This window comes from Gossypium hirsutum, chromosome D09 (assembly GCF_007990345.1).
Source record: "Gossypium hirsutum isolate 1008001.06 chromosome D09, Gossypium_hirsutum_v2.1, whole genome shotgun sequence".
NCBI classification, from domain to species: domain Eukaryota; kingdom Viridiplantae; phylum Streptophyta; class Magnoliopsida; order Malvales; family Malvaceae; genus Gossypium; species Gossypium hirsutum.
Genome location: NC_053445.1, coordinates 44,337,792 through 44,364,556, shown reverse-complemented (window position 1 = coordinate 44,364,556; position 26,765 = coordinate 44,337,792). Strand labels below are relative to the sequence as shown.

Below are 26,765 nucleotides of genomic sequence, written 5' to 3'. Positions count from 1 at the left end.
GTGTGCCTTTAGAAGCAAATCCAGATTATAAGCCTAATCCAACTCTTAAATTTTCACTTGAATGGAAATCTTGGGTCCAAATTTTTTGGGTCTGAAATTCTTGATCCAAACTTCAAAATGCAATGGACATTATTGATCAATTATCTTAAACATGAACTAACAAAAATGAAGTTTTGGCGCAGGTCATGCTCTTGCTCTGCCAGTTTCTTTCATTTTTCTAATCTCAAGAATACATCTGTTTATGGATAGGGAACCCGATTTAGACAAAAATATTAAGTTCGAAAATAATTTGGGGTAAAAAATTTAGACTTATTTAAAATATGAGTCGGATTCAGATTTAAATATTTAAAGCTCGAATCTAGTCCGATTAAGTTTATAATAGTTTATATATTATTTAATTTATAAGATATTAAAAAATAAACTTATATTAAATATATAATATTATTTTAACATAAACATTAAATTAAATTAATGTTAAGATAGCTATATAAATATTTAATAAATTAAAAAAATAAAATTATTAAATATTAGATTAAAATAATATAAAAAATTTAAAAATAATATAAATAAGCTTAGATTAATTTTTTACAAATATAGATAATCTTAAACAAAATTTTAAATCTATATTTCGGAATGGACTAGATTTAAACATGTTAATATTATATTTAAATCTGAATCTCAACCCAGCCCTACTCCACCCATACTCAACTTTACTCAAGAATCGATAATATTTTGCCAAAGAAGCTACTGATTGGGACCTTGTGTTTGGAGCAGTCTGCTGGAAACGGCTTGATTTTCGAGGATAATTTTCCGGTGTTAAAGGGGATAATTGGTAAAAGGTTGCAGACTGAAAGAAGAGGTGACTAGGGACTTGGATGGAGGCCGGTTGGGAGAAGCCTCCTGAGAGGTGGCACCAGCTTAATTCGGATGGTGCTGCTGTTGCAGGTGGTGTTATCCGACCGAGATTATCGGGGACGTTGGGTGCAGGGGTACACCAGAAGCACTGGGGTGTGCTCTGTGCAGGAACCACAGATCTGGTGTGTGTCTGATGCTCCAACTCTGGCGTGCTGCGGGATGACGGACTGCCAGCTTCTTTCTTTTGGTAACAATCAAGCGTTTCCAAGTATTAAAATAGTAAGCCTTTTAGACATTCTTTCAACAAATAAGGATTGTGCCTATATGATAAAATGATGTGAGCTCCCTTCCAATTCCCTGTACGATAAATGATCTGCTCCTGCTCTGCCGGTTGGAGTTGGAAGATAGAAGTAAATATTGGGTATAACTGCTTTACGCTTAAGGACTGCTAAATTTCAAACATCTGCTATTTGCAGTGCTCTGATATAATATAACAGATGGCCTACCATCAGTATATTGCAGTACTGGGGTTGTGGGATTCATATAACCAAAACCGTAGGTTGCTTATTGTAGGGAGTCTCATCTCTTCATTCTCTTGCAATTCACTCTCAATCATTGCTGTACTATGGTTACCATTAACATTTTTGAAAACTTTGTATGTGCGAAACTAACTTCTTATAAGAGCTCAAGTAAATGAGAGCTTTATCCCAGAATTGGAACATTTCTCAGGTAATCTTTTGGTAGGGCTGGTTCATGCATCAATTCTTAAAAGGTGACATTCAACAGTGTTCTCACTGCATCCTTTCTCTTACCCAACAATGCAACCACTTTTCTACTAAAAGTTGCAAGCAACTCATGACTTGGCCACTTAGTGATGATACCAGTGCAATTTTTTATTCAATGAAGTAGCTTGACACTAAAGGTGACAGCTTCAGTATTCTTTTTACAACTGCATAGATAATGGTCTATTTCCAGTCTTTAGAGTGTAATGGTTGAATGTGCTGATTCACCATAAATTATGTACACTGAATACTGTTTGCAAAGTGAAAATATACAAAGGAATAAAGTTAAAGACAAGCCTTGCCTTAGGATTTTGTTGGCAAAAGGGGATCTGAGGATAAAGATTTATTTTGCTTTCCTCTCAAACTTGCCAAAATCCAATATGACAGACCTGCAGAGAAGAAGCTGAAAAACCAAGCATTGTTGTATATGACAACAAAAACATCTGAAACCGACGATAGAATCCCCACCTTTTGCAAGAATCCTGGGATTACTGGCAAAATCCCAAATACTAGAGCTGCCATTGCTGCCAAATTGAAGCCTCCACAATAGTAATAAGCCCCACCGGGACTTGAAGAATACAAGTCCTTGATGCTTAAATCCGTTTGATGAATAAGATAATAATCTGCTAAGACTATGCCACCTATTGGACCCAACAAAGCAGAGTATCCCACTAGCCATGTATATACAAAGCTCTCACTAGATTTTAGTAGTCTCCATGGCTGAAAAGCAATGCCAAGCAAAGCAGTGAGCAGAGCCCCTCTTCTGAATGTGAATAGAGAAGGGCTTAGATTGACCAATGCGTTTGCTGGGGCAACCACGTTGGCTGCTATGTTGGTTGTGATGGTGGCTAGGCTTATTCCTAGAATGGCTAAGATGGTTGTTGTGAACCCTCCAATTCGGCCAAGAAGTTGAATTGGATTAGAGATCACTTGGCCGAAAATTACTGTAGTAGATGATGTCACAGCTAGGCCAACAAATGTAAATGCCCCCATGAAGATTGGAAGGCCAGCCTGACCAATAATTTGATCCCTCTGAGTCTTGGCAAACCGAGTAAAATCAGGAATGTTGAGTGCTATAGTAGCCCAGAAGCTTATATTTGCGGTGAGTGAAGGAAAAAACAAAGACCAAAACTCAGGGGAAGATAGCCTAGAGGATAAGGATAACATGTGGCCTAAACCATTAGCCTTGACATAAGCCCAAATAAGAAGAATGGATGTTAGTATGATCAGAATTGGAGCCGAGTATTTTTCAAGGTCTCTAATTCCTTCCATTCCCTTCCAAACTACGGCCAACTGGACCGACCAAAAGGCAATAAAACAAGCAAATTCAAGAGGGGAAGTGCCAAGCCATGGTAAGAGTTGAGAAAAGGAAGATTGTTTAATGGAATTAGGGAGAAGGAGGAAAATTGCCTCACCTCCAATCCAACTCTCTATCCCGTACCACCCACAACCAACCAAGGCTCTAAGCAAAGTAGGAACATGGGCACCACGAATACCAAAACATGATCTCGCCAAGACAGGGAAAGAGATTCCGTATTTGGTGCCAGGGTGACCCGTGAGAACCAATGGCACTAACAAAATCATGTTGGCAACAACAACAGTGGCAATCCCTTGCCACCAAGCCATCCCGAGATCAACAAGACTACCAGCCATGTAATAGGATGGGATACCAACAACAAGACCAATCCAAAGACTGGCCATTTCCCACCAGTGGAAGTTCCTTTGACTTGGGGTTGTCGGCTTGAGATCATCATTGGTGAAAGTTTGGTCAGGTTCAAATTCATCAAACTTTGCTCCAACACTTGATTGACCTGAAGATGCCATTGGAGTTAAAGTAGCACATCTTTTGGGAAACGATTGATAAATATGATAGTGGGAGGTCTTGATTGTGGCAGTTTTGACAGCTGAGAACAAAGAAGTGGGGGCATGGCGTGATAGTTTTGGATTCTGGGGGAGTGCAGAGTAAAGAGAAAGGTGGGGATGGGGATGGGGATGGAGATGGAAGCTAATGTATCTGGAAGCCATGAATCCCAACAACTCTCAAAACCAAATACAAAAGAGTTTGAGGCTCAGAATCCGTGGGGTATGAGTTGTTTGGAGATAGATAAGAATTGAGTGGCTAAAATTTGCCAAGCATTGCTCTCTCAATTTCATTTGTGCGTACAGAAATGAGATTCCTTGTTCTATGAGTTTACTTGGTAATTCAAAGTCTTCCATTAGTAATTCAATTATTTGTTTTCTGATTCTGAATCTAAAGATAATAATAAAAATTAGAAGAAAGTGGATTATTTGTTTGTCAATAATGCATTCTCCCGCTTTTGATGAGGAAATAACATGGTTGAAACTTCAATATGTTATTTGAATAACATGTACATGCGGTGAAGTTACGACATAGACTTGGTCAGTGACGCGAAATAAATAAATAAATAGTTTGTAAGATTTAATTAAGAGGTGAATTCCACTTGTAGAGAGTCAACAAGAATATTCATGTAGATATAGTTTTTGTATTGTTTAGTTGCAGCGATTGGATCAACGTCATGCAGAGTCCTGGGTCAAAACTCTTACTCCTCCCTCCATACCAACCTCAGTTTATAATTTTCCATTAGGCCTTATATATGATTATGTCCTAAAAGCCCTGTCCATATATCATAATATTAACGAATTTGAATATAATTTACATACATATTTTTTACTTTACAACATTATATCTAAAATAAATATTTATTTTGATAACAATATTAAACACGTAAAACTTTTGAACACGTTCTAAAAGAACTTTTCAATCTCAATTATACAAATACATATATATATAAATTGTCAACAACCGTAGTTAAATGGAAGCACAAGGCATGGATATTATTTGGATCCTCGCCCTATCACTTTTCAAGGGTAGAGAAAGGAATTATTTTCAAAGATAACAATAATATTTTGATAATGGTTTGTAAAAGGTTGCAAGTTAAAGGCCGTTTCCAAGATAGAATATCCTTCTCGTACAAGGGATCAACAAATTTAAATAGATTAATAGGAGAAGAAATGGAGTAATTTTGTGAAAAAATTCAAGGACAGATTAAAAGATGGCCCAACTTTTAATAATATTAAAGTTTTAATGAAAGATTTGGTTATAATAAGATAAACATAAAAAGATAAGTTCAGGTAAAGAAGCAATTAATATGGACATCAACTTCAAATGATTTTTCTTATAGATTCGTGTGGAGTTTCAAGAAAACATACACATGTTGCAATTTCATATTTTCTACTGTTTGGATCACTCAAAATCGATGTAAATAACAATATTAATTTGAGTTTTAAAATTATGTAAGTGTTGAGTAATCTTTTTTTTTTGTGTAGAATTGTATTTAATGTAATTTTTAATATGTTATTTTAATTAATGTTATTACTAAAATATATATACTTATTTTTTTAGTTTAAACATTATATTAATAATACTTTTTCCTTATTTATTGAAAAAGAAATATGAAAGTAGAAGATTACATTATATGTAATATAATAATAATAATAATATTGATAATGGTTCATAAAAATATTTAATGTGTAAACACGTTGAATTATCTATTTAAAATAAACTTTTTTTCGATGATGATATTTTTTATTTATTTTAATGTTGTAAGTGGCTTAACAATATTTTTACTTTGGTAGGATTATATCTAAAACAATTCTTAATATGTTGCTTTAATTAGTATTATTGATAAAATAATTATAATTATTTTTTAAATATTATATTAATAATATTTTATCATATTTATTAAAAAATATAAATGTAGTTAGAAAAGTGCTACATCCACAATTAGATTATATGTCCATTGTCCATATTGAGATGCAGGCAACACATGATAGATTACTTTTAACTTAGGGTTTGGGAATCAAGCAATAAAGAGTATGAGCGAATTTAGAAGAGGACAGATTGGGACCTGCTTGACCTCCTTCAAATGAAAATATCTTATAAATGATTCTTCAAAAATAATGAAATCAAACTTTTTAAACCATATAAAAGATTTATAATTCATTTCTTACTGGATTAAAGGGATAATTAAATGGATGTAAGAGTAGCATGTAGAGAGCGGTGACTTAGCCTTGATAAAAAACAAGAATTGGACTGCTAAATGCATACATGTATGTAGACAAGGTAAGGCAGCAGCAGATTGTATGGCTAAAAAAGGGAGTTCAATACAATCCAGGTCTTGTACGTTTTAATAATCCACCTATAGCTGCTGACCCTGTGGGTTCTGCATTGTAATGTTAATTGTGACTTGAGTATTTCTTGATTGAATAATCTACTACTTTTACCCCCAAAAAACATTAATTTTGCCAAAAGTTGTGTCTATATTTAACAAAACGTGCTTGAAGTGAAAAGAAGGAAAAGCAATAAAGAAGATATCCACAACCAAATTGAACTTAAAATGATAGATCTACAAATCTGGGTAACAATTCATCACAAAAAGAAAAATGGGTTTATTTAATTAGTCCTATGAATTAAACAAATAGAAGGGAGTTTTGTTTCTTTATGTAAACCGCCCATGTGATTGATGGACCCATGAAAACTATAAAACAAACTCCACCCAATCACTTTGCTTTTCTTTTTTATAATTTCTTGATTACAATGTACACCTTACAACTATGCAATAATTAACATTTCTCAATTCTTGCATTATTGACCTTTCTTCACAACATATAGAGAGAGAGGAATTTGTTGTTAAAAGGGACCCAATTCCAAAAGCCAAAACTTACTTTACTTCCCCCTCCCCCCCCCCCTTTGTTTTTTTTTGGGACTCCCCCTGACCAAATTATGATACCCTGCATAAAGGAGGTAGAACAATTTGACAAATTCAAAGACCCCCAAACAATTGTATTCTTTTTTTTCTTTTTTGGTGATAAATAAAGAAATGGGTACTCTTTTTTTTTTTAGTGGAATTTTTAGGAGCCAAAAGGTGCACGGTGAGGGATTCCTTTCCTTCTCCTTGCACTTGAAGGAGGTGGGGGAGGCGTGGGCGGGTAAATGTCTTGTTGTGAGCCTTCACGCAATTCTTCTTCTTCCTTTGATATGCTTTCTCTTCTAGTTCTATCCATTACCACCACCTCATTCTTAGCCTCTAAGCTAAAACTTGCATTCCCATTTCTCTTTATTCCTACAAGCTAATTTCATATTAAAAATGGGATTAAAATTATAATTCACCGTTTTAACTGCTTAAAACCATGACTTAATCCAACCACAATTTATACACTTGTTTGAAATATCAAACAACGTGGAGCATTGGCCAATTAATATATCTTAGGGAATATCATATAATCATGATTGATGATCAATGCGGTGGTAGTTGGGATGATGATGCTTTTATATATGGGAAACGAATGAAGAAAATCATCATGTTATACTATATGTTATATATGAAGGTTGATGGTAATGTAACCATATATACATTTGATGGGTGGTGAATGGTAATGGTGATGATGATAATTAATGAGAAGAAAGGATGAAGAGATATGATGTAGATAGAGAAAATGCTATTTACCTTACATCCCAAGGAACAAAAGCGAAATGGGTCCAAGAGGCTTCTTCCACAGATTTCGCAGATATGAGCTACACCTTTTCCAGATTTTGGTTGAGGCCTCTCGTTCAGAAATAGAACCCTGGCACTGTTTATCACATATGTTTGAACCCCACTTATATCCAATACCTTTTGAATCTCTGTGACCCTCACTACATCATGATATGAAGATCTCCTTATCTGAATATCAAAACCCAAAAGAAAAGCCAACAAACAAAAGGTTTTAAATTATGTACATTTATCAGAAAATAAAATTTGTTAATTCCCATACATAGAGTTTACCTGAATAACTTGATGATCTTTGTGTTTAGAAGAGCGGCAATAAAAGCAAAACGCATCCCCTTTACAGTCTAAACAATACATGTTACATTCACCCCTAGCTGCATCTCCATGTGTTGTGCAAACTGTGAAAAAGGCTGTACTTAGCAATGACTCTAGCCATGGCGGCACCGCCATTGTCCCCTATCTCCACAAAACCAAAGAAAAAGGATAATGAGACAAAGAAAACCAAACCAGCGAAGAAGAATGAACAAGAAAGAAACAAGTAATATTGGGGCATTGATGGCAATGCCATTACCATTGATAATCGAAGCAAAGCAGTGGGATTTTGCCAAGGAAATGTATGAAGCTGGATTAATTTTTGCTTTGACGATAATGGAAGAGAAAAATTTAAGATCAAAAGCCAAAGAAAGAGAAAGAAAGAGAGAGGGAGAGAGAGAAAGAGAAAGAGAGAGGGGGTAATTAAAATGAATTTGCAACTTAGAATTCAACCAACAAAGCAAACGCCTGAACTAAGGGACAAGGCTCATAAACAAATGCAGCGAAGTAATGTGGGGGAGTTTGGACGGCGGAGATCAAAAGTGGTGGCTGAAGTTGATGTAGAACCGCTGGATGGATGGACAAGGATGGGTTTGGCGCTTACGCTACTTTTGGTTCTTTGTTTAGCGTCTTTACGTAGGCAGAAGGTCGGTCATCGGCCATTGCCTACGCAATTCAGCCTTCCAATTGAATATAGCTGTTCACACATGTTGATCACCACCTACCTTTGTGCCACCTGTGCAACCTTCCACCTGGCTTAATCACCATGGCTTGTTTTAAATAAGGTGGGGTCCCATCCTTTTGAGAAGGATATATCTTTCTACTAATGGCATTGCCAATGATGATGGCCTTCTCATAACTATTCTGAAACTAATTGGATTTTGTATCATTATTTCTTGTTAAAATTTTTTTAACTAACTATTTTTTTATCCAAAATTTTCAGTAATTAATTGTTTGATTCAAGTAGTTAACGAGTTTAATTGTATTTCTTAAAAATATTTTTTTATTTTTAATTGGCCTTGAAAACTAAATTTAAAATTTCATCTTATTTATAAAAAAAATAGGTAATAAATTTAATTATTAAACTATGTATGCTTTTCTGGCAAAAAAAAGACTATATATGCTTTAAACATAATGTAATGTTTAAGATTGAAATTAATATATGATACCTTTCTACAATTTATCGTATTAAGTAAAATAAAATAGCCAGTTGTTTAATTAAAATAATAAATATTAGGTTACAACATGTTAATAAAAAAATCTAACTTTGATAGAAATAATAAAATTAAAACGTTGAAAATTATAGTATTATGAGTATAATTTTTTAGATTTTTTTATAATTTAAAATGGTAAAAACACTCTCATATTAATTTATTTTCTTTTATTTTTAAAATAAAAAATTAATGTTAGATACACAGTTATACACATTTTTAACATCACAAGTATAATTAAGAAGTTCTCATTTGTTATATATATATATATTTATATGCATATATATATATATATTTCAATTTCTTTCTTTTTTTTGTAAAAACACCTCCCTAATCTTTCTAATTTTGATGCTGACTAAATTGGTCTCTTAGAAAAATCAAAATAATTTAATTTATGTCAATTTTGAAAGTGGGCAACTAAAGACAATTAATCACAACAATTGATATTTTCTTAATTGTACATAATTGTTATTGATATAATAACAAATTAAGCTCTTAATGTTTACATATTCTATCAATTTGGTCTTGATACAAAAAATTATCCTAAAAATTGTATAATTTTTAAAAAAAATCTAAAAAAAAAGAATATATAAAAAAATTAGGTTAAAAATATATATAAATAGATAATATATGTAAATTTTGAGGGCTAAATTTGTTATTATACCAATCAAAATTGTGTAAATTTGACGAAAAATATTAATGTCGTGATTAATTATCTTTAAATGATTACTGACAAAGATTAAATCACTCCAATTCTTTTTTTTTAAAACTAATTTATTTAATATAAAAATTTTTAAAAAAATCACCGAGGTCTTTTACCAATTTTTTTATTATACCATTCGTCCCCTTGTTATCACCCCCACTTGAGCCCCCTTTTTCAAATAATTCTCCTATATAATATAGTTGTAGAGTCCGCCGGCAGTACAGTGCTAACTTTTGGTGGTTCCAGCGGTAGCACAAAATATATAAGGAAAATATCTTTAAGGAATTAAAATTAAATCATTCATATATTATGTGATTTATTAAAGTATGAAGATTAGAACATGAGATGATCTGAGATTAAAAAGAGATTCATAATCTTTACTGCCCATCACTACGGATAACATAACCTTATTTTTCAGCCTTACTAATCAAATTTAATTTATTTGCTATATGAAATTATTTTCATGCATATGGCATTCCTGTTAAAGATAGGTTTGCCTTTTTAGCATTTTGTGAGAACAAAATAAAGGTTGAGAAATATTTGTAGAAAAGAAAAAAGGCTTTGAATTAGGGTTTATTATTTTATAATATCTTATATTTGGTTAAATTAGTGTTACAAACCAACTTAAAATTAACTCAGTTAAAGAAATTATCAGATAGCATTACTCGTACTAAATGCTCATATCTTTGGAGGGCCCTCCCTAAGGTACAGCCCTTATTTCGGGAGAATTTAGCTTGGTCGGTAGGAAATGGTTATACCATTCCTTGATGGAAGGATTCATGGATTTCAACAATAGGTCATTTGATAATGCAAATTCTTGCTTATGCTAATCTTGATTTGGATTGCTCTTTTAGTGAAATGGTTACACCGGATGGAACTTGGAATCTTGACCTTTTTTGCATCTAGTTGTCGAGGGATGTGGTCAGGCAAATAGTAAATATTTCACCTCTGCACCATTCATCAGGATCAGATAGGGTTATTTGGACACGTACGACATGAGGGTCCTTTTTTCTTCGAAGAGCTTTCTGGTCTTTAAAGGAAAATTCTTGGAATTCTAGAGATGATTCTGAGAGAGCACATGGAAATATCAAAGGCCGTAGAGAGTCAAATTTTTACTTTGCTTAGTATCTAAGCACAGGCTACTTACTAATATGAAGTGTACTAGGCGGGGAAATGGGCATAACAGCTCTTGCTCATTATGTGAACATGAAACAAATGATTCTCTTCATGTGCTTCGAGATTGTTCAGAAGCGAAGGAAGTGTGGATGCATATTGTCCCAATTGATCAATAGCACAAGTTGTTTTCTGGGACTCTACAAGATTGGTTAACTTCTAGCCTTAGTTGTCACACAAGGTTGCCTGGGTAAGGGGTAATTTGGTCTTGTCTTTTAAGGCTAATTGCTTGGCGCGTCTAGAAGAATAGGAATTTGTTTATCTTTTAAGGTAGTACCTATAACACTCTTGAGATTGTTAAAGTTTCCTATAGTTGGGCACAACAATATGAGTTAAGTCATAATGAATACAAGCAAAATGAGCAAACTTTTGCTACTTGAGCACCCTTGACAGGTAAGTGGATACACTTATTCACTAATAGTGCAGTGGATAGAGGTTCTAAAATTGGTTCTGTTGGTGGAGTATTGCGTGGCCAAAATGGAAATTGGATCTTGGAGTATAATCACAACCCGGGAAAATGCACAGTTTTTGAGGTTGAAGTATAGGGTATTTTTTTATGGTATACTTATTTTGCTTAGCAAAGGTTCTAAAAGAGTTACGATTCAGATCAATAATCTGGAGGTGGTCAAAGCCTTACAAGGTAGTATGATGGTAGATTCAAGAATCATAGTACTAAGGAGGGTCCAACAGATTATGAGAACTGAAGGATAGTGGTGGATTAGATATGTTTCTAGGGAAGTTAATCAAGTTGTTGATTGTTTGACTAAGCTGACTTTAGGATGGAAGGCAAGCTTGCAAGTTTATGACGATGCCCCTAATGAAGTCTTTAAAGTTCTACAATAAGATAAAGCTAGCGATGCTCTCGAACAATTTTGATGTAACTTTGTAATTTGTTTATCACCAAAAAAATATTAAAAATAAATTTTAAAAAATTAATAAATATAGATGTTTTTACCTTTTATTATTTTTATATAAAATCTATAAATATTCGAAGTATGGGGATTTAAGTTACACTTCAACCAAAACTTCATTATTTTCTTAAATAAATTTTGTTTTTCACCTATATAATGTGTCATAATGTAATTATTATAATTCATTTTATTGAAGTGAATATTAAATTTAGTGTTGCCAAAAAAGTTAAAAGTAAAATTTTAAACAAAGACAAAATTGAGATTAAAATAATAATTAAGTATTATTTTTTTTAAAAAATTACCTACTTTTCATTTTTAGAAAAACAATATATCCATTTTTAATTTGAAAAAGAAATATCCTGATTTTCATTTATTTAAAATATCAATATGTTGAATGTTCAAAAAGATCATGATGAAAAAAGTCGTTTCATTTACATCATTGTTATACCAAATTTTAGTTTATATAAAAGAAATAATCTAATCCAAATTTTACAAAAGAAAATAAAACAATGATAGGTAGTTAAAATAATTGGTTAAAACATGTTTCAAGTTCCAATAATTTTACTTTATTTTGATAGTTATATGACAAAAAAAATTTAACAGTATTAACAATTGAATCTACATTTTTAAAATTTTAAAATATATAAACTAAATTTCTTGAAATGAGATTAGAGAAATTAAATTTCAAATTTATGAATTGTAAAGAGATTTGACTCATATTTTAACCAAAATAATTTTTGAGAAAAAAATGAGACATGTAAATATGTAATTGGCTTTTGAGATAATAAAAAATGTGCTTCAGTGTGATCAAATTTATATTCTCCTGCATTGATAATAATGTCGATATCAACTAAACTAAGATTCAATTGGTACGGATGTGATGAACTCTAACTTTATATGTATATTCTTGATAAAAGTAGGTAGGGATTTTAATGGAAAATTGAAATTATGTGGTAAAAACAAACAAGATATTAAGAAGAGAAAGAAGAACGAAAGTTTTTTCCAACACATCAAACACCATATCTTAAGGACTTCGTCAACAAATGCTTTTCTTGATGCGCATGTTTTGAAGATGGCAATATTCAATGTGACTTGGTATATTAAATTCCAGAATTCCTCTCCAAAGGTAATTATATTATATATTCTTTTGAAGCTAGTAACACGCATTTGTGATAGAAATCATGAATATAAATATATGCATATAATATAAATGATAAATAAAATATTTTAAATTAATATACAAATATCATATTCATATAATAATCCCAATAAAGGAGAAAGACAAATTCGCAACAACTGTAACACTAGAATAATTTAGAAACAATTTATCATCATAATCAAAATGCTAAAAAGTACATTCTTGACTCACTATCATCATGCTAAACTCACGATGAACTTTGGTTAACCAAGAAACTACCTCTAAGAGCCCTAATAGACCCATCACATTGGTAATGGACAAAAGGCTAAATCTAAGAGTCTATCATTCTCCTCATCATTTGAAATTCGAATTTTACAAACACCATCATCGTACTCTATCATGGTAAAGCCCTTTGAAAATGGTTATATAGCGGCACCCTTGATAAAACTCATATATACACTAGAACATGACTAGAAATTAAAAACTAATACTAAAATTAAAACTACCATTACTTTTAAGAAAAAACAGAATAGACAAAATAAAACCACAAAAAAAATGTGGACAAAAACCACGATAATTTGGATTGAAATTAAAAAAAAGTAAAATTAAAGAATATTGTTGAAGAAAGTTGCGATTAGCAACCAACTCAAAAGTCGATACGGCTATAGACAAAACAATGATTTAATTTGATTTGAAAAAGTTGATCGATTAAATTTTTTTTCTATTAAAAGATGGAGCGAAATTTGAAGATATTGAACCCCATGTCAGGGTGTTCACTGTCCCAGATGTGGTATAGGTTCGAGTCGCGTTAGTGCGTTGCTGTTAAGACTTTACCCTCCTCTTATATTTCACCAAAAAAAAATTGAGGATATTAACATAAATATTTTGTATATAATTAATTCGCTTTACTTTGGTAAAAATATAAATAAAATTAATGTTTTAACCTTTTAGTAAAATAATAAAAGCAGATTGTTTGGCTAACATGAATGTTGATATTTTGTATCCAAATTTTATTATGCGAGTATGTGTGAATTTTATTTAAATTTGAATATATTTTGATTTTTGATTTTTAATTTCATTATGTTTTGTAAAAGAAAATTTAATCCCTAGACAAAGAGACTTAATAGTTCATAAAAATATTATTAACTTAAACTTTCCACGTGCCTCTTTTAAAAATTTTAGTAACTATTTTGAAGGATATTTTTAGTAATTATTAAAAAAAAACAGAAAAAGGAAAATTGACATCATAGCATAGCTAGCACTAATTACATGCATATGATAGTGAATTGTATAAGGTTCAACTTTGGTTTTTCAATTGGCGAAAGCATGAGATTTTTGAATTTTATATTAATAAAAAAATAGAGAAGGAAGAGTGGGATGGGTTTGTGTAGGAATCAAGGCTGGCAAAATGGGAATGTGAATCATGGCAAGCTCTTTTTAGTTGTAAAATCATGAATTAATTAATTTGCATGTTATCATTGATTATCATCCAATCATAAAATATTCCATGTTACCCTCAGAATCTAGAGTTAGATCAAATAATTGCCCAGCATATCATATGAACCCACATGCCGTTTCTTGATTCAATTTTATTTTGAAACTGAAAATGTAAATGCTAATAAAGCAAAAGATTATTGTCAAATTTGTATAACCTCATGACCTTCGAGCTACCAAGACTGTGACTCTGATTTTGACATTTCAATTCCATAACCCCACTAATCTCCCTGTTCAATTCAAATTTTCATTTTCACAATGTTATGGAACTTCATATTACTCCCATTATAGATTAAACCTTCGTAATTTCATCCTTTTGTTTTATGAAAATGAAGAAATTAATCCTTTTTATTTTTAAAAAAATGTCTTATGTTCATTTCTCCCTTCCAAGCATTGGAAAACTGCCCATTTCCAAGTTGAGTTTTGTACCAATGTGTCTATTTCTCGATGAAAATGATAACCCAATTGTGGTCCTCCTAAAAGCGATATTGTCCCATCCTCAAAACAAAGCAAATTGAAGGGACTTTTCAACTTGTTATCAAATCAACACAAACAAAGGACTCAGTTAACTAAAGTAATTCATGTATATGCTTCACATGTTATATTTCTTCTTCTTCTTTTATGACAACCATACAGATCATTATGTTTTCTTATGCGATTTACAATGAGCATGAAAATGAAGTAAATATGACAAATTTGGGTGCTTAATTTTGATGGACCACCAACATAATTGTAAAGTGCAAATTTTTGGCATATTGTAAAATAGCCCCTCAAAAAGGGACTTCCATGTCTTTTGACTTCAGTTTCAAAAAGTACTAATAACTGTGTCTATTGTCTTTATACCTGACAAGATTTAGTGATTATCCCATGCCACCATTGGAAACAATAGTACAGCAGCTTTTTTCAATGTTTGAAAGTCACTTTTTATCTTAATTTATTTTAATTCAAAGTTGGCTTCTAAGTACAAATATTATGGACATTGAATTGTATTTTATTCTTTCTATTAAAAAATAATAAATTAATTCATGTATATTAGATAAAAGAGAAAATTAATTATTTTGTTAAAAATTTTATTTATTTTTATTTTTAAGAGCTAGTCCTTAAACATCAGCGTGAGATACAATGACAAATCATGTGTCATTGTCTAGTTATTCCGTCATGCATGTTAGTTTTTAACAGTATAAATAGATGATATTTTTAGTGAAAAATATCAATTTGTTATTTGATCTAATGTGCAAAGTAATTTATTTTCTAATAGAAAAAGCAAAATACAATTTTTAGTGACAAACCATAGACCTTTATGATATTTTTACTTTTATATATGTGAATTCTTTTCAAATTTATTTTTATTTTAATTAACTTATTTAAAAAATTGGATATTTAATCACATTATTAAAAAAAAAAAGGTTGAACCAACATAAAATCACCTTAATCGGTAAAAGTGAATTCAATTGACAACCTTAAGTTTAATAAATTAAACTCCATCTTATTTATTAACTAATTTTATATTAGAAAAATCCCTAAAGTTAAATTCAATTTAGTACAATTCAAAAAATTTATAATTCTTAATAAAAAATTTATGCAGGCAGTGAATTTTGATTTTAACTAATTTGATGTTTTATTTTTTTATTAATTAGTTAAGTTACCAAATAAAATATAAAGTATACATGTTTATTAAGATTATTTTCTTTTATTTATAATAGGAACTATCAAACTTGTAGGTAGTTTGAATGGAAATATCTCAAATAAACAAAATAATTTAAATATTAAATTTAAAATAATTTAAGGGTAAATTATCAAAACAGTCACTTTTATTTATCTCGAGTTATATTTTAGTCATTTATGTTTGAAATGATACGTTTTAGTCACTTACGTTAACGTGTTGTAACATTTTAATCATTGAGCCGTTAATTTTCGTTAACGGTGTAACAGTAAGCTGATGTGGCACGTTAAATCATCATTTCATACAAAAATTTTAGGTTAACTTATACAATTAATCCCTATATTTTTTGTTTTGAGTAATTTTATTTTATTTTATGTTCTTTTAACTTTTAAAATAAACAAATAAATTGCATTGAGTCGATCTATATTCAATTTTTAATAATGTATTGAATCAAACACGACATTTATCTAAAACTTTATAAGATGCAATACATTAGGAAACATATTGTGGCCTCATCAAAGTCAAATTGATAGAAAAAGAAGCAATTGATGGATGACATCTCTCCTTCCTATCTTCAAGGATAATTGTCACTCACTACGAGAGACTCCACCATTCATGATGTATCTAAATGGATTGATTAAATAAGTAAAATGAATTGATCTCTATTTTAAAGACTAAACTAGCTCATTTACTTCCTTTAAAAAAAATTAAAATGAAGTTATAAGATTAAATTAAAATGACGTTTATAACCCTAATGGCTAAAAAAAACGAAGCTAATGTTATATTATATAGATTTACAAAGATAGAGCAGTTGAACTTTTGAGTCCTTAATGGATGAAAGAAACGTTTAACATCTCCATGCATATGACGTGTCACCTAATCAACCTATTATGGGAAAATGATATCTTATTCTCAACCCTCCAACTAATCTAACGTTCAATAATTAAAGCTGATTTTTATTGCATCATTTGCTATTGATAATTACACCCTAATATCAAACTATTTCCAACATTAATCATTATTTAAGTCATCCAACAATTTCTAAACTTTCTTTATGGACTGTTTTGAAGAGTAAAAAATAAATAAATTTGGGATTTCTTTAGTTGGATAAATTTTAAATTTTAAAATCTATTTTACATTTTGGAATTTTCAAAATTCAAGATTAATTAAAAAAATGAGTACTTTCTTGTTCTTTATTCTTTTACACTTCCTTCAAAATCCAAATAATAAATATTTAACTTTGTTAGTATTCGATAATATGTTTTTAGGTTGTTTGGACAATAAATCCAGTTTCTTTAGGGATAGTTATTTGTTTGATTTATTTAAATTTGTTGAGTCATGGGCTCCTTTTCTTTCTCTTTTCAATTGTGATGTACGGTTATAAAAAGTTATTCTCTCCTTCAATAATTGATATATATTCAATTCTTTTCAAAATTTTCTTTACCTTACAAGCTTTACCTATGGTATATCATCAACAAAGCTCAAATTTTTTTGAATTGGACTGTTAGGCGAAAGGTTTTTTACAAAAATAAAAAATACTAAATAATATAAAAAATTTATTTACCAAAATAATACAAAAAAACAGTTAAAAAAAACAAACCTGAAAGAAGGGGCTGCCACAGGCAGCATCTTTGGTGCCTGTGGCGGAGACGGCACCAATTTTTCGTATTTTGGGCTTTTGTTCGTATTTTTTTCCGGATTTTATTACTTTTAAAAGATATATTATTTTCTAATTTTTTTTATTTTGCATTATTTTAGTACATTATGTTTGAAATGTATTAATTTAGTGTGTTTTTTTTATTGAAAGTAATAAAATTTGGAAAAAAATACAAACAAATGACCGAAATAAGAGTTTTTTTAAAATTTATTTAAAACACACACTAAATGAATACATTTCAAACATAATGTACTAAAATAATGTAAAATTATAAAATTATAAAATAGTATATTTTTTTAAAATAATAAACTCTGGGGGAAAAAATACGAACAAATGGCCGAAATAAGGGTTTTTTTTAAATTTATTTTAAAAACACAGAAAATTAACACATTTCAAACATAATGTACTAAAATAATGTAAAATAATAAAATACGAAAATAATATATTTTTATTGAAAGTAATAAAATCCGGAAAAAAATACGAACAAAGTGTGGAAATAAGAGTTTTTTTTAATTTATTTAAAAAACACACTAAATGAATAAATTTCAAATATAATGTACTAAAATAATAAAATTAGAAAATAGTATATTTTTTTAAAGCAATAAACTCTGGGGAAAAAAATACGAACAAAGGGCCGAAATAAGGATTTTTTAATTTATTTAAAAAACACAGTAAATTAATACATTTCAAACATAATGTACTAAAATAATGTAAAATAATAAAATATGAAAATAATATATTTTTATTGAAAGTAATAAAATCCGGGAAAAATACGAACAAATGTCCGAAATAAGGTTTTTTTAATTTATTTAAAAAACACACTAAATTAATACATTTCAAACATAATGTACTAAAATAATGTAAAATAAAAAAATAGAAAATAGTATATTTTTTAAAAGTAATAAAATCCGGGAAAAAAATACGAATAAAGGCCCAAAATACGAACAATTGGTGCCGCCTCTACCACAGGGTGCCGTCTGGGGCAGGCCCTTCTTTCAGGTTTGTTTTTTTTATCTGTTTTTTTGTATTATTTTGGTAAATAAATTTTTTATATTATTTTAGTATTTTTTTTATTTTTTTGTATTATTTTTGTAAAAGACCCGTTAGGCGAACCTGTTAGTGCATCGGTTCCCAATTCAACCAGTTTGATTGATCTAATTGGTTTGATTGAATAAATTATTTTAAAAAATTTAAACTGGTTCAATCATTGGTTCGATCAATTTGACTGATTCAACCAATTCACGAGCCAACCAATCTAACCCTTTATTCTGGACTGGTACATTAGTCGATTCTTGATACAATCAGTTTGACTGGTCGATCCGATTCTAAAAACAATGACGAAGCTTCATGCATTTAACTAAATATAGTATAAATATTCAAAAATTTAGTTTATACCATAATTTCCACAATTTTAATTTTAAACTCTTGACTTTTAAATTTTAATTTATACTTAAGTAAGTCCACTTTATGACTAGTGCAATTGGTTTAGAGGTGCTTATGGGCCGGGCCGGACCGGGCCCATAAAATTTTTTTGGCCCGGGTCTCCTGGCCCGGCCCGAAATATGGGCATAAAATTTTACCCAGGCCTGGCCCGGGAAAAAAACATAAGCCCGGGCCCAGCCAGGCCCATTTTTTAATAAATACCAAAAATTTATTTTAAAAATTTTAAAAAGTATTTTAAAAATATTTTAAAATTAAAAAATAATAAAAAAGTATTTTAAAAGTATTTTAAAATTAAAAAAATAAAAAATAAAAATATTTATTATATCGGGTCGGGCCGGGCCGAGCCCAGACCAAAAAATGGTGCCCGAGGCCCGGCCCATTTTCTAAACAGGCCTCGTTTTTTTGCTCAAGCCCATATTTCGGGCCTATATTTTTACCCAAACCCTCCCATATTTCAGGCGGGCCGTCGGGCCTCTAAATTGGTTTGACCAGCAAATCAGATCTGATTTTTAGAACCGAATTGGCGGTTGAACTAATTAGGCCACCGGTTTGTTGGTCCAACCAGTTCAATCAATTTGACTAGTATGATCAATTCAACTGTTCCTTCCAGTTCTATTAAATAAAACAAATTTTATAAATTAAATTCAATGCTTAAATTTTCAAACTAAATATTATTAAAAAATTATTTAATTAGTTTTCATATAATAAAATATTTATATATGAAAAAGGTCTCACTTCAACCCTTATTCTGAGTTTAAATAAAAGTAAAAAAGGAAGTACATATTTAGCTTGATAATTACTATAAATATACTAAAAATTAACTTCTGAAAAATAAGATTAGAATTTGATTTAATTTGTATATGCACAAATAAAATTAATTCTCATCTCCATGTATTAAAAAAGTATTAGTTAACTATTAATTTTTAAATCTAAAGTAAAAAACATTAATTTCAATTTGTTTACTTGTTTTAATACTAAAAACTAATTTCTTCTTTCACCCAAAAAAAAGATAATTTCTTCAGCATTTTATATTTTAAAATTTATTATAAATAAAAAAATATTAAAAAGGTATATTCAAATTGAATCAAATAGATAGGTCGCAAAAGCTAAAAATTGGTGACAGCTACCATTGTCACCGCTATATATCTATTTTGTTGTAGTGTAAAAAAGAACCCTCTTAATAAATTTAAATCTGAAAAATAAAGAGACAATTTTTTTAAATAAAAAACTTAAAATGTAGAAAGAGTATAGATGGTAAGCAATAAATTTGTTTGTAAATTAAGATTATATTCTATATAAAATCATGACTTGCAATTTTTATCAACTATAAGAAAAAAGAAAGGAAGAAGAAATGCAATTAAGAAAAGAAAGAAAAGATGAGACAGTGAAAGTAAAAGGTTGGTGGTATCTATGGATGCCATATCCGATAGGTCAGTCCAGCATGATGGTGCCCTTGTCTCAACAATAATTCCAAATATTATTCTGATCATTTGCATTCTTGTGTCCGCCCAACAAACAAGTATCCTCAGTGTTAGCCGTATTGCCATGAAACAAACGCACCTCTTTGTCGGAGTTGTGTATACCCACTACTTGTGCTCCGGTTTTGCAAATTATTGGAAACACATTCATATCATGGTTGCTTGCTTTTACTTATCTCCCATCTTCATCGTCCTTAGCATTTTACAATCGCTCTTGATTTTTATTGAAATATAAAACTATGACTAATAACAATGAATTTCCCCAGAAAATTTAATCAAATCAACAATCCCAAAGCATTCAGTATGAGCACTGTCAGAATCATGTGGTTATGATATTGATGCATAATCACATAAGATGCGCTGCTTTTATGTTCCTCGAATCAATAACGTTGAAATAAAATTAGAATTTTGTTTATACAAATATCAAGGTAAAAATAGAATAACTCATTTAATTAAAAAGTAATCAAAGATTGAGTGAAGTGATAACTTACATTATACGAAAAAGATGTCAAAATAAATAAATGAAATATAATTATAATTCCTAAAAAGAACAACATAATTATATTTTTGTAGAACTTCGATTTAATTCGTTATGATTCTCTAGATAAATTTTATGTTTTCTTTTTCAATATTTTAATTGAATATGAATGAGTGTCTTTGAAAATTAATTTTTTAAGGCAAAAATTAAAAATTTTAAGTTAGCTGTCCCCTACATGTTAGATAAATATATATAATTTAAAATTGTTTCTCATCCTTATGTAATAAAAAAACTCAAAAGACAAAATTAAAACGTTGTTGGAATTTAGGAAAGAGATTGAAAATATAATGATATTAAAGGAAATATCATATCCACCAACTAACAGGTTTTACTTTTTAGTGGTTGGAATGTTGACATCGATAGGTACTTGGGTGGGGGCATGCCCAGATTTGACACATTACTTGAACATATTTTAGACTGATTTATGACACAGATAGGAAAATGGGCAACGATGGCTTTCCTTCATTCATAAAATATTGCTTTTTTATTGGACAAAGCCCCTTAAGATTAAACCCAAATTTGGGCTACATATATGATCCAATTTTAGCCATTTGGATCTGAGTCTATCAATGGACTTTTAAACTATGTCATCACCATTTATTCTACACATTTTCCCCAAGCTGCCGCTGCTGCTGCTGCTGTTGTTTTTACTTCTAACTGCAGGTTTCTCATTGACATGGATTTTATAAGTCTCCAAGTTAGCATTATTCAGTGATAAACCTGAAATTGTTAAATACTAGAACATGAATTCCTTGCATGAACGACATGTTCCTGATCTTGCATTTCATCACAAACTGAATGTCTGCCAAAGCACTTCCTTTCATGCTTGCCTTTTCCATCCACCAATTTCTTGAATTTTTTAAGCAATTTCTGTCTTTTGGAGCTAACTTCGCCACCTTTTGCAACACCAAAGCGAGGCTCCACCATTTTTGGACTGCCTAGCTGCTCTTCTACTCTAAATCCTACACTTTCTCCACCTTCTTCAAAGTCTTGTTCCAGCTGATCCTTGCTCCCCTGGATATACTCTTGCAGCAGTTGATATCGCTTCAGATCGTATCTCAAGCATGCATTGCACCATCTTAAGTAAGTAAGCTCCGTTAATTCATCACTTCTTTCCTTTTGAACTTGTTCATATTCATTGGCAAGTTGCGTGTATTCCTCCCTGGTTATCCCCTCTTCTGCACTCTGAAAACACACGAGTTGGGTCACAGTTTGAGGATATGCGTACTTAAATGAGGAGTCGGATTAGCATAGTACAAAAAGTTTGTTCCTAAAATTAAAATTTACAAACCTTTGAGATTGATGAATGTGAAACCTCTGCTAATTCCAACTTCTTTGAAAGCTCATCTTTCTGATCCTGCAATTGAAGAGTCAAGCATTTGAGGTCCCTCATTTCATCTTCTAGTTTCTTGATAACATTGCTTCTTCCTTGTAGTTCTTCCCCATTTCTTCTAATTTCTGCATCTTTAGCTTGAATCTTCAAATCTTTTTCTCCTATGAGTTTGTCTAGGCCTTTTGTTTTTCTCAAAAGCCTCTTTACTTTTCTCTCAAGCAACCCATTCTGTGATTTCCAATGCTCAATCTGCTCCACAACTCTTACAAATTCCATAACTATGTTTTCGACCCTTTTGTTCTCGGCCTCCATGGATGAAATTTCTCTATCCATGAACTCAACACACAAACTCTCCATCAACAACATGTTCCTAAGCTCCATAAGCACAGATTCTTGTTCTTTAAGATCGACGAAACGAAGAAACTTCCTTTCTAATTCCCATTCTCTCTTTTGAAGCTCTTCGACTCGGGATCTTAGGCCTAAAATCTCTTCTCCATAAGCAATTCTGTTCTGAATTTCAGAACTTGCAATCATGCTTGTAAAGTCAGTACTTGTACAAATATTTTCTCCATCATCTCCACTTGTAGAAGATGTAGGATAAAGTATACCTTCACTTGATCTAAACTGTTGAGGATCAGTTTCCAGGGGACTTATCTGGGTTTCCATTGAAGAAACTTGTAGGTTTATTCTTCTTTTGGCAATGATCCTGGCATAGATAAAACCTGCAACAGAGAGTGCCAAGGGAATGCCAGCTTTAAGAAGCATTGGCTTTATTACTTCAGCTCTTGATGATGAACTTTCCATCACAAAAAAAAAAAAAAAATCAATTTCTGAATTTGAATGTTAAGTCTGATTGTAAGCTCTCTTTCTGTGCAAAACAAGGAAAATTTGGGAAAGGTTTATTAGAGTTGGTATATGATAAATCTGTGCTTAAGTGTTTTATATATAAAGGTATAAAGAGAAAGATTCTTAACCTTTATGTTAACATAACTTTTCTTGGCTTATAGGAATAGGTTAAATGGTGGTTGCTTTTTGACTACTCTAAAGCCTTAGTTCATAACTTCATTTTCATTTTGTCATCTGGAATCTGATTCCTTTTGTGTTGCTTAACCGTTATTTTTCTTTATGTTTAGCCAACTTTCATAATCAGACAATTCACCCATCACACCTTATCATATTCCTTTCAATAAATTTATTAGATTGTTAAATAATATTTGTTGTTGTTTTGAATCAATATTAATGCAATTATTTTTATAACATATAAGAATACTTAAATTCAAACACACTTAATAATTAATACCAATACATGATATTTATGTATGGTGATACCTAAAATTTCATTTTTCACTATCATAACATGATTGTGGATTACACTAATATATATATATATATAAAAGGTCAATGCTACTCTAAGAAGAGTTGAGAGGGTAATTGTAGAGTAAAAATTAAATATATAAAAGGAGATTAAAAAAAAAGGTGCTTTATTAGTGTTACAAGTTTTTTTTTGTATTTTTTAATAAATTTAAAATTTAATTTTTTATACTTTTATTTTTGGGAATTTCGTTATTTTATTTTTTAGTTTTCAAAAATTAAGTCTAATTATTAACACGGTTACATTTGTTGGTGTAACATTTTAAAATAAAAAAAATGCTCACTTGATAGCTATATAACTAAAAAAATGATGTTGCAACGATCCTGAGTTAATAAATTTATTTAGTATTAACAATTAGACTCGAATTTTGAAATATGAAATGTAACACCCTACACTCGACCTAGACGATGGATTTTAATGCAAGACAAAAATTGAGTTGTTAAATGAAAAGTAGAGGGACTAAATTTCTAGAAATTAAAGTAAAAAGACAAAATTCTAAAATTACGAAGAGTGTAAAGACTTATGGCATAGTTTAACCTTAGTGCACCTATGACCAACACTAAAATAATTATTAGGGTAAACTACATCAAGGTTACCAAACTAAAAGTAAGTTTACATTTTAGTCACTTAACTTCAAAAAAGTTACAAAATAATAATTGAACCATCTAAAAATTTTCATTTAAGTCACTAAACTATTTGGGAGTTTTTATTTAAGTCACTAGGTTGTTAAGTTTTTCTTTTTTTTTTAAAGTTTGATGATCGATATGATGGATCAGTCCCTGTTAATGAGTAGAAGAACATAATTTAGATCCAGGTCGATTTGATGGCCAATGTTAGAGACCAGAAAAGAAAATTGTTTGGAATTTAGTTCACAAATTTTTAAATTTGTGATGTTCAAAGTTGTTTCATGAAAAAATTTGTAACAACTCGCCTGACGAAGTCTCTGTATCTGATTATTGTTTGGTGTGTTATTGGTAAAATAAGGATAGATATGAGTAAGTAAAGTGTTTGTTTTGACTAAATATAGGATTCTGTGTGATGCATCATTTGACGAACTCTTTGTTTTAGCGTGTTTTGTGGTTTGGCAGACTTTTCTTTAAGTATTCACCCAACTCAGATGTTTTGGGTGAACTCAGTAAGTTTGCAATTGTTTAGATTTATTTATTATTTAAGTATGGTAATTTGAATTAGTTAAGTTGAGACTTAGTTAAAACAGAATTAGACTACTATAGATGATAAGACTTAAATTAAGTTAAGAGCACTTAATCACGGGAATCAAGAGAGTTAGTGAAATTATCTGATTTTTCCACTAATAATTGTCTCCGAGCTCAAGTATATAAGGATAGCGATGGTCTTTCTGAACACATTTATGTTTTCTTCTTCTTTCTTGATTTTTCGTTGAAAACTCTTTGAAAACTTAAGTTTGGAAAACCCCTTTGAAGTAAGGTTTGCAGCATTCGACTAACTCATACGTTAGTACCAACGTATTGCTCAAGAAGATAACGAAGGTCCAAGTGATAAGGGAAAGGGACCTGCTTTATATACTTGTGTTAGAGTTTTTAATGAGTTCCTTCTTATTTCCATGTACTATAGTTTCTTTATTTTATATTTCGTATAAGGTAAGTATTCTTCCTCTGTAAAGGATGAAAAGTGTGTGAGTGAATAATGAATGAAAGATGTTTGTGTGGATAATGGTTATCCATAGTTATCAGTCTGAGTACAGTCTGTCTGTAAAATGAAGTAAGTGTCATTCTTCATGCTTAAGTCACTACCATTTGCTTTTGATATGTATGATACGATATGATTTGATATGTGGTGACGAGAATGTGGAGATATGTTTGTGTAGCCTCCGGTAGGGTAGATATATTGCAAACCAGATTGACAAATCATGATAAAACATGCTATTCTGAACGAAAATGATATGAGGAGTTAAGAGGGAGAATGATTGTGAATAAGTCTGAAGATATGCTTCTGATTATGTATTTTGGGTACGTGGCTGGTATAAAGATGGATTTGTCTGAGTTATGTTAAGTTGGCGTACAGTATACGCCTAAAGGATAAGTAAGCTGGCATGTTGAGTCTATCTATGTTTTGTATACGCCAGTGAGTGTATTCTATGTAGTTCATGTATGATCTTCAAGAAGGTTTGGTTAATGTACTAAGTAATGCACTGTATAAATTTTTTCTATTTGGAACTCACTAAGTTCAAACTAACTTACTTTGTTATTCCTTTTTCCTTTTTAGGATTGTTGATAGAAGGAAGAATCTATTCAAGGACAATGCCAGAGTGCTGTTACGATTATGAGTTGACTGCTTTGTGTCTGTATCATGCATGTCTTATGGGGGTGGCGCGTAACTGTATTTTGAAAATGAATTGCAGATAGAACTTTTTTGTTAAGACTCTGTTTTGATGAGATTTTTATGAAGTACTAATATTTGGTTTAAGTTAATACAATTTGTTTACAAAGTTACCATATTTGAACTTAAACACCATATGACTTGTATATTATTTTTGAATTAATGATACTTCTTTCACCTTAGTAAAATAACAGCTAAAATAATTCTATATCTATAACTTTGTTAGAATTATTCAAAGCTTCTGCCGAAATGTTTTAAAGTTAGTTTGTTTTCATATAGTGACACACTATACTCGAATCCTATTATAGGGTCGTGTTTGGCACGTTACAAACTTGAACTGTAGAAGACAAAAGAAATAAGATCTTTCAATTGGTGTAGGCAGTGTGAATGGACTAGACCATACATCAACAATTATAATAGTCTAATGGCATAAATGAAAACTTTCTAATAGTTTAGTGATCATTTTGTAGGTTTTTTTTTAAAGCTAACCCAAATAAATTGATTATTTACGAAAATAAACTCAGGTGCAAAATCTTGTACGAAAATGACATGTTTTCTACAGTACATGTTGGTGTCGACCATCTCACCATCGGCATCACCCTCCATCATCCTATAATGATTGCCTGATGATTGCTCGATTTATAAAAAAATGAATTTTTTGTGCCGGCATTGTGTTCGCCGACACCAGTATGTATTTTTTTCAAATACATTTTAAAAATATTGATATTCTGAGATTTAAAAAATATATATTAATAGGTGTCGATGTTCATGTTG

General features: G+C 30.5%; 3 protein-coding genes across 5 annotated transcripts; all 3 read right to left on the bottom strand.

Moving 5' to 3' along the window:
- Positions 1-1,727: 1,727 nt before the first annotated feature.
- On the bottom strand, positions 1,728-3,934 carry LOC107908735 (purine-uracil permease NCS1). 2 transcript variants are annotated; one of them, XM_041100819.1, is made up of 2 exons: positions 2,106-3,934; positions 1,728-2,026 (listed from the first exon to the last, which is right to left on the bottom strand). In XM_041100819.1, the coding sequence occupies exons 1-2, from the start codon at positions 3,660-3,662 to the stop codon at positions 1,997-1,999; spliced, it is 1,587 nt and encodes a 528-aa protein (XP_040956753.1). In that variant the 5' UTR covers positions 3,663-3,934; the 3' UTR covers positions 1,728-1,996. The 2 variants fall into 2 exon arrangements, with proteins under 2 accessions (XP_040956753.1, XP_040956752.1); XM_041100818.1 differs by having other exon boundaries at positions 1,728-3,934.
- Positions 3,935-6,083: 2,149 nt separating this feature from the next.
- Positions 6,084-8,255, bottom strand: LOC107908734 (protein RGF1 INDUCIBLE TRANSCRIPTION FACTOR 1). Of its 2 annotated transcripts, none has more exons than XM_016835990.2 (4): positions 7,779-8,255; positions 7,484-7,663; positions 7,166-7,381; positions 6,084-6,788 (listed from the first exon to the last, which is right to left on the bottom strand). In XM_016835990.2, the coding sequence occupies exons 1-4, from the start codon at positions 7,779-7,781 to the stop codon at positions 6,570-6,572; spliced, it is 618 nt and encodes a 205-aa protein (XP_016691479.2). In that variant the 5' UTR covers positions 7,782-8,255; the 3' UTR covers positions 6,084-6,569. The 2 variants fall into 2 exon arrangements, with proteins under 2 accessions (XP_016691479.2, XP_016691480.2); XM_016835991.2 differs by having other exon boundaries at positions 7,484-7,667; positions 7,779-8,085.
- Positions 8,256-21,389: 13,134 nt separating this feature from the next.
- LOC107908732 (protein CHUP1, chloroplastic) lies at positions 21,390-23,188 on the bottom strand. Its single transcript, XM_016835989.2, has 2 exons — positions 22,220-23,188; positions 21,390-22,113 (listed from the first exon to the last, which is right to left on the bottom strand). The coding sequence occupies exons 1-2, from the start codon at positions 23,063-23,065 to the stop codon at positions 21,658-21,660; spliced, it is 1,302 nt and encodes a 433-aa protein (XP_016691478.1). The 5' UTR covers positions 23,066-23,188; the 3' UTR covers positions 21,390-21,657.
- Between the last annotated feature and the right edge of the window lie 3,577 nt (positions 23,189-26,765).

Coding starts and splice junctions, on each gene's coding strand:
- LOC107908734 (XM_016835990.2), bottom strand. Junction 7,382..7,483: donor AAGATCATCAAGTTATTCAG/GTAAACTCTATG, acceptor TTTGATATTCAG/ATAAGGAGATCTTCATATCA. Junction 6,789..7,165: donor TTTGTTCCTTGGGATGTAAG/GTAAATAGCATT, acceptor ATATGAAATTAG/CTTGTAGGAATAAAGAGAAA.
- LOC107908732 (XM_016835989.2), bottom strand. CDS start 23,065: ATGGAAAGTTCATCATCAAGAGCTGAAGTAATAAAGCCAATGCTTCTT. Junction 22,114..22,219: donor CACATTCATCAATCTCAAAG/GTTTGTAAATTT, acceptor GTGTGTTTTCAG/AGTGCAGAAGAGGGGATAAC.
- LOC107908735 (XM_041100818.1), bottom strand. CDS start 3,662: ATGGCTTCCAGATACATTAGCTTCCATCTCCATCCCCATCCCCATCCC.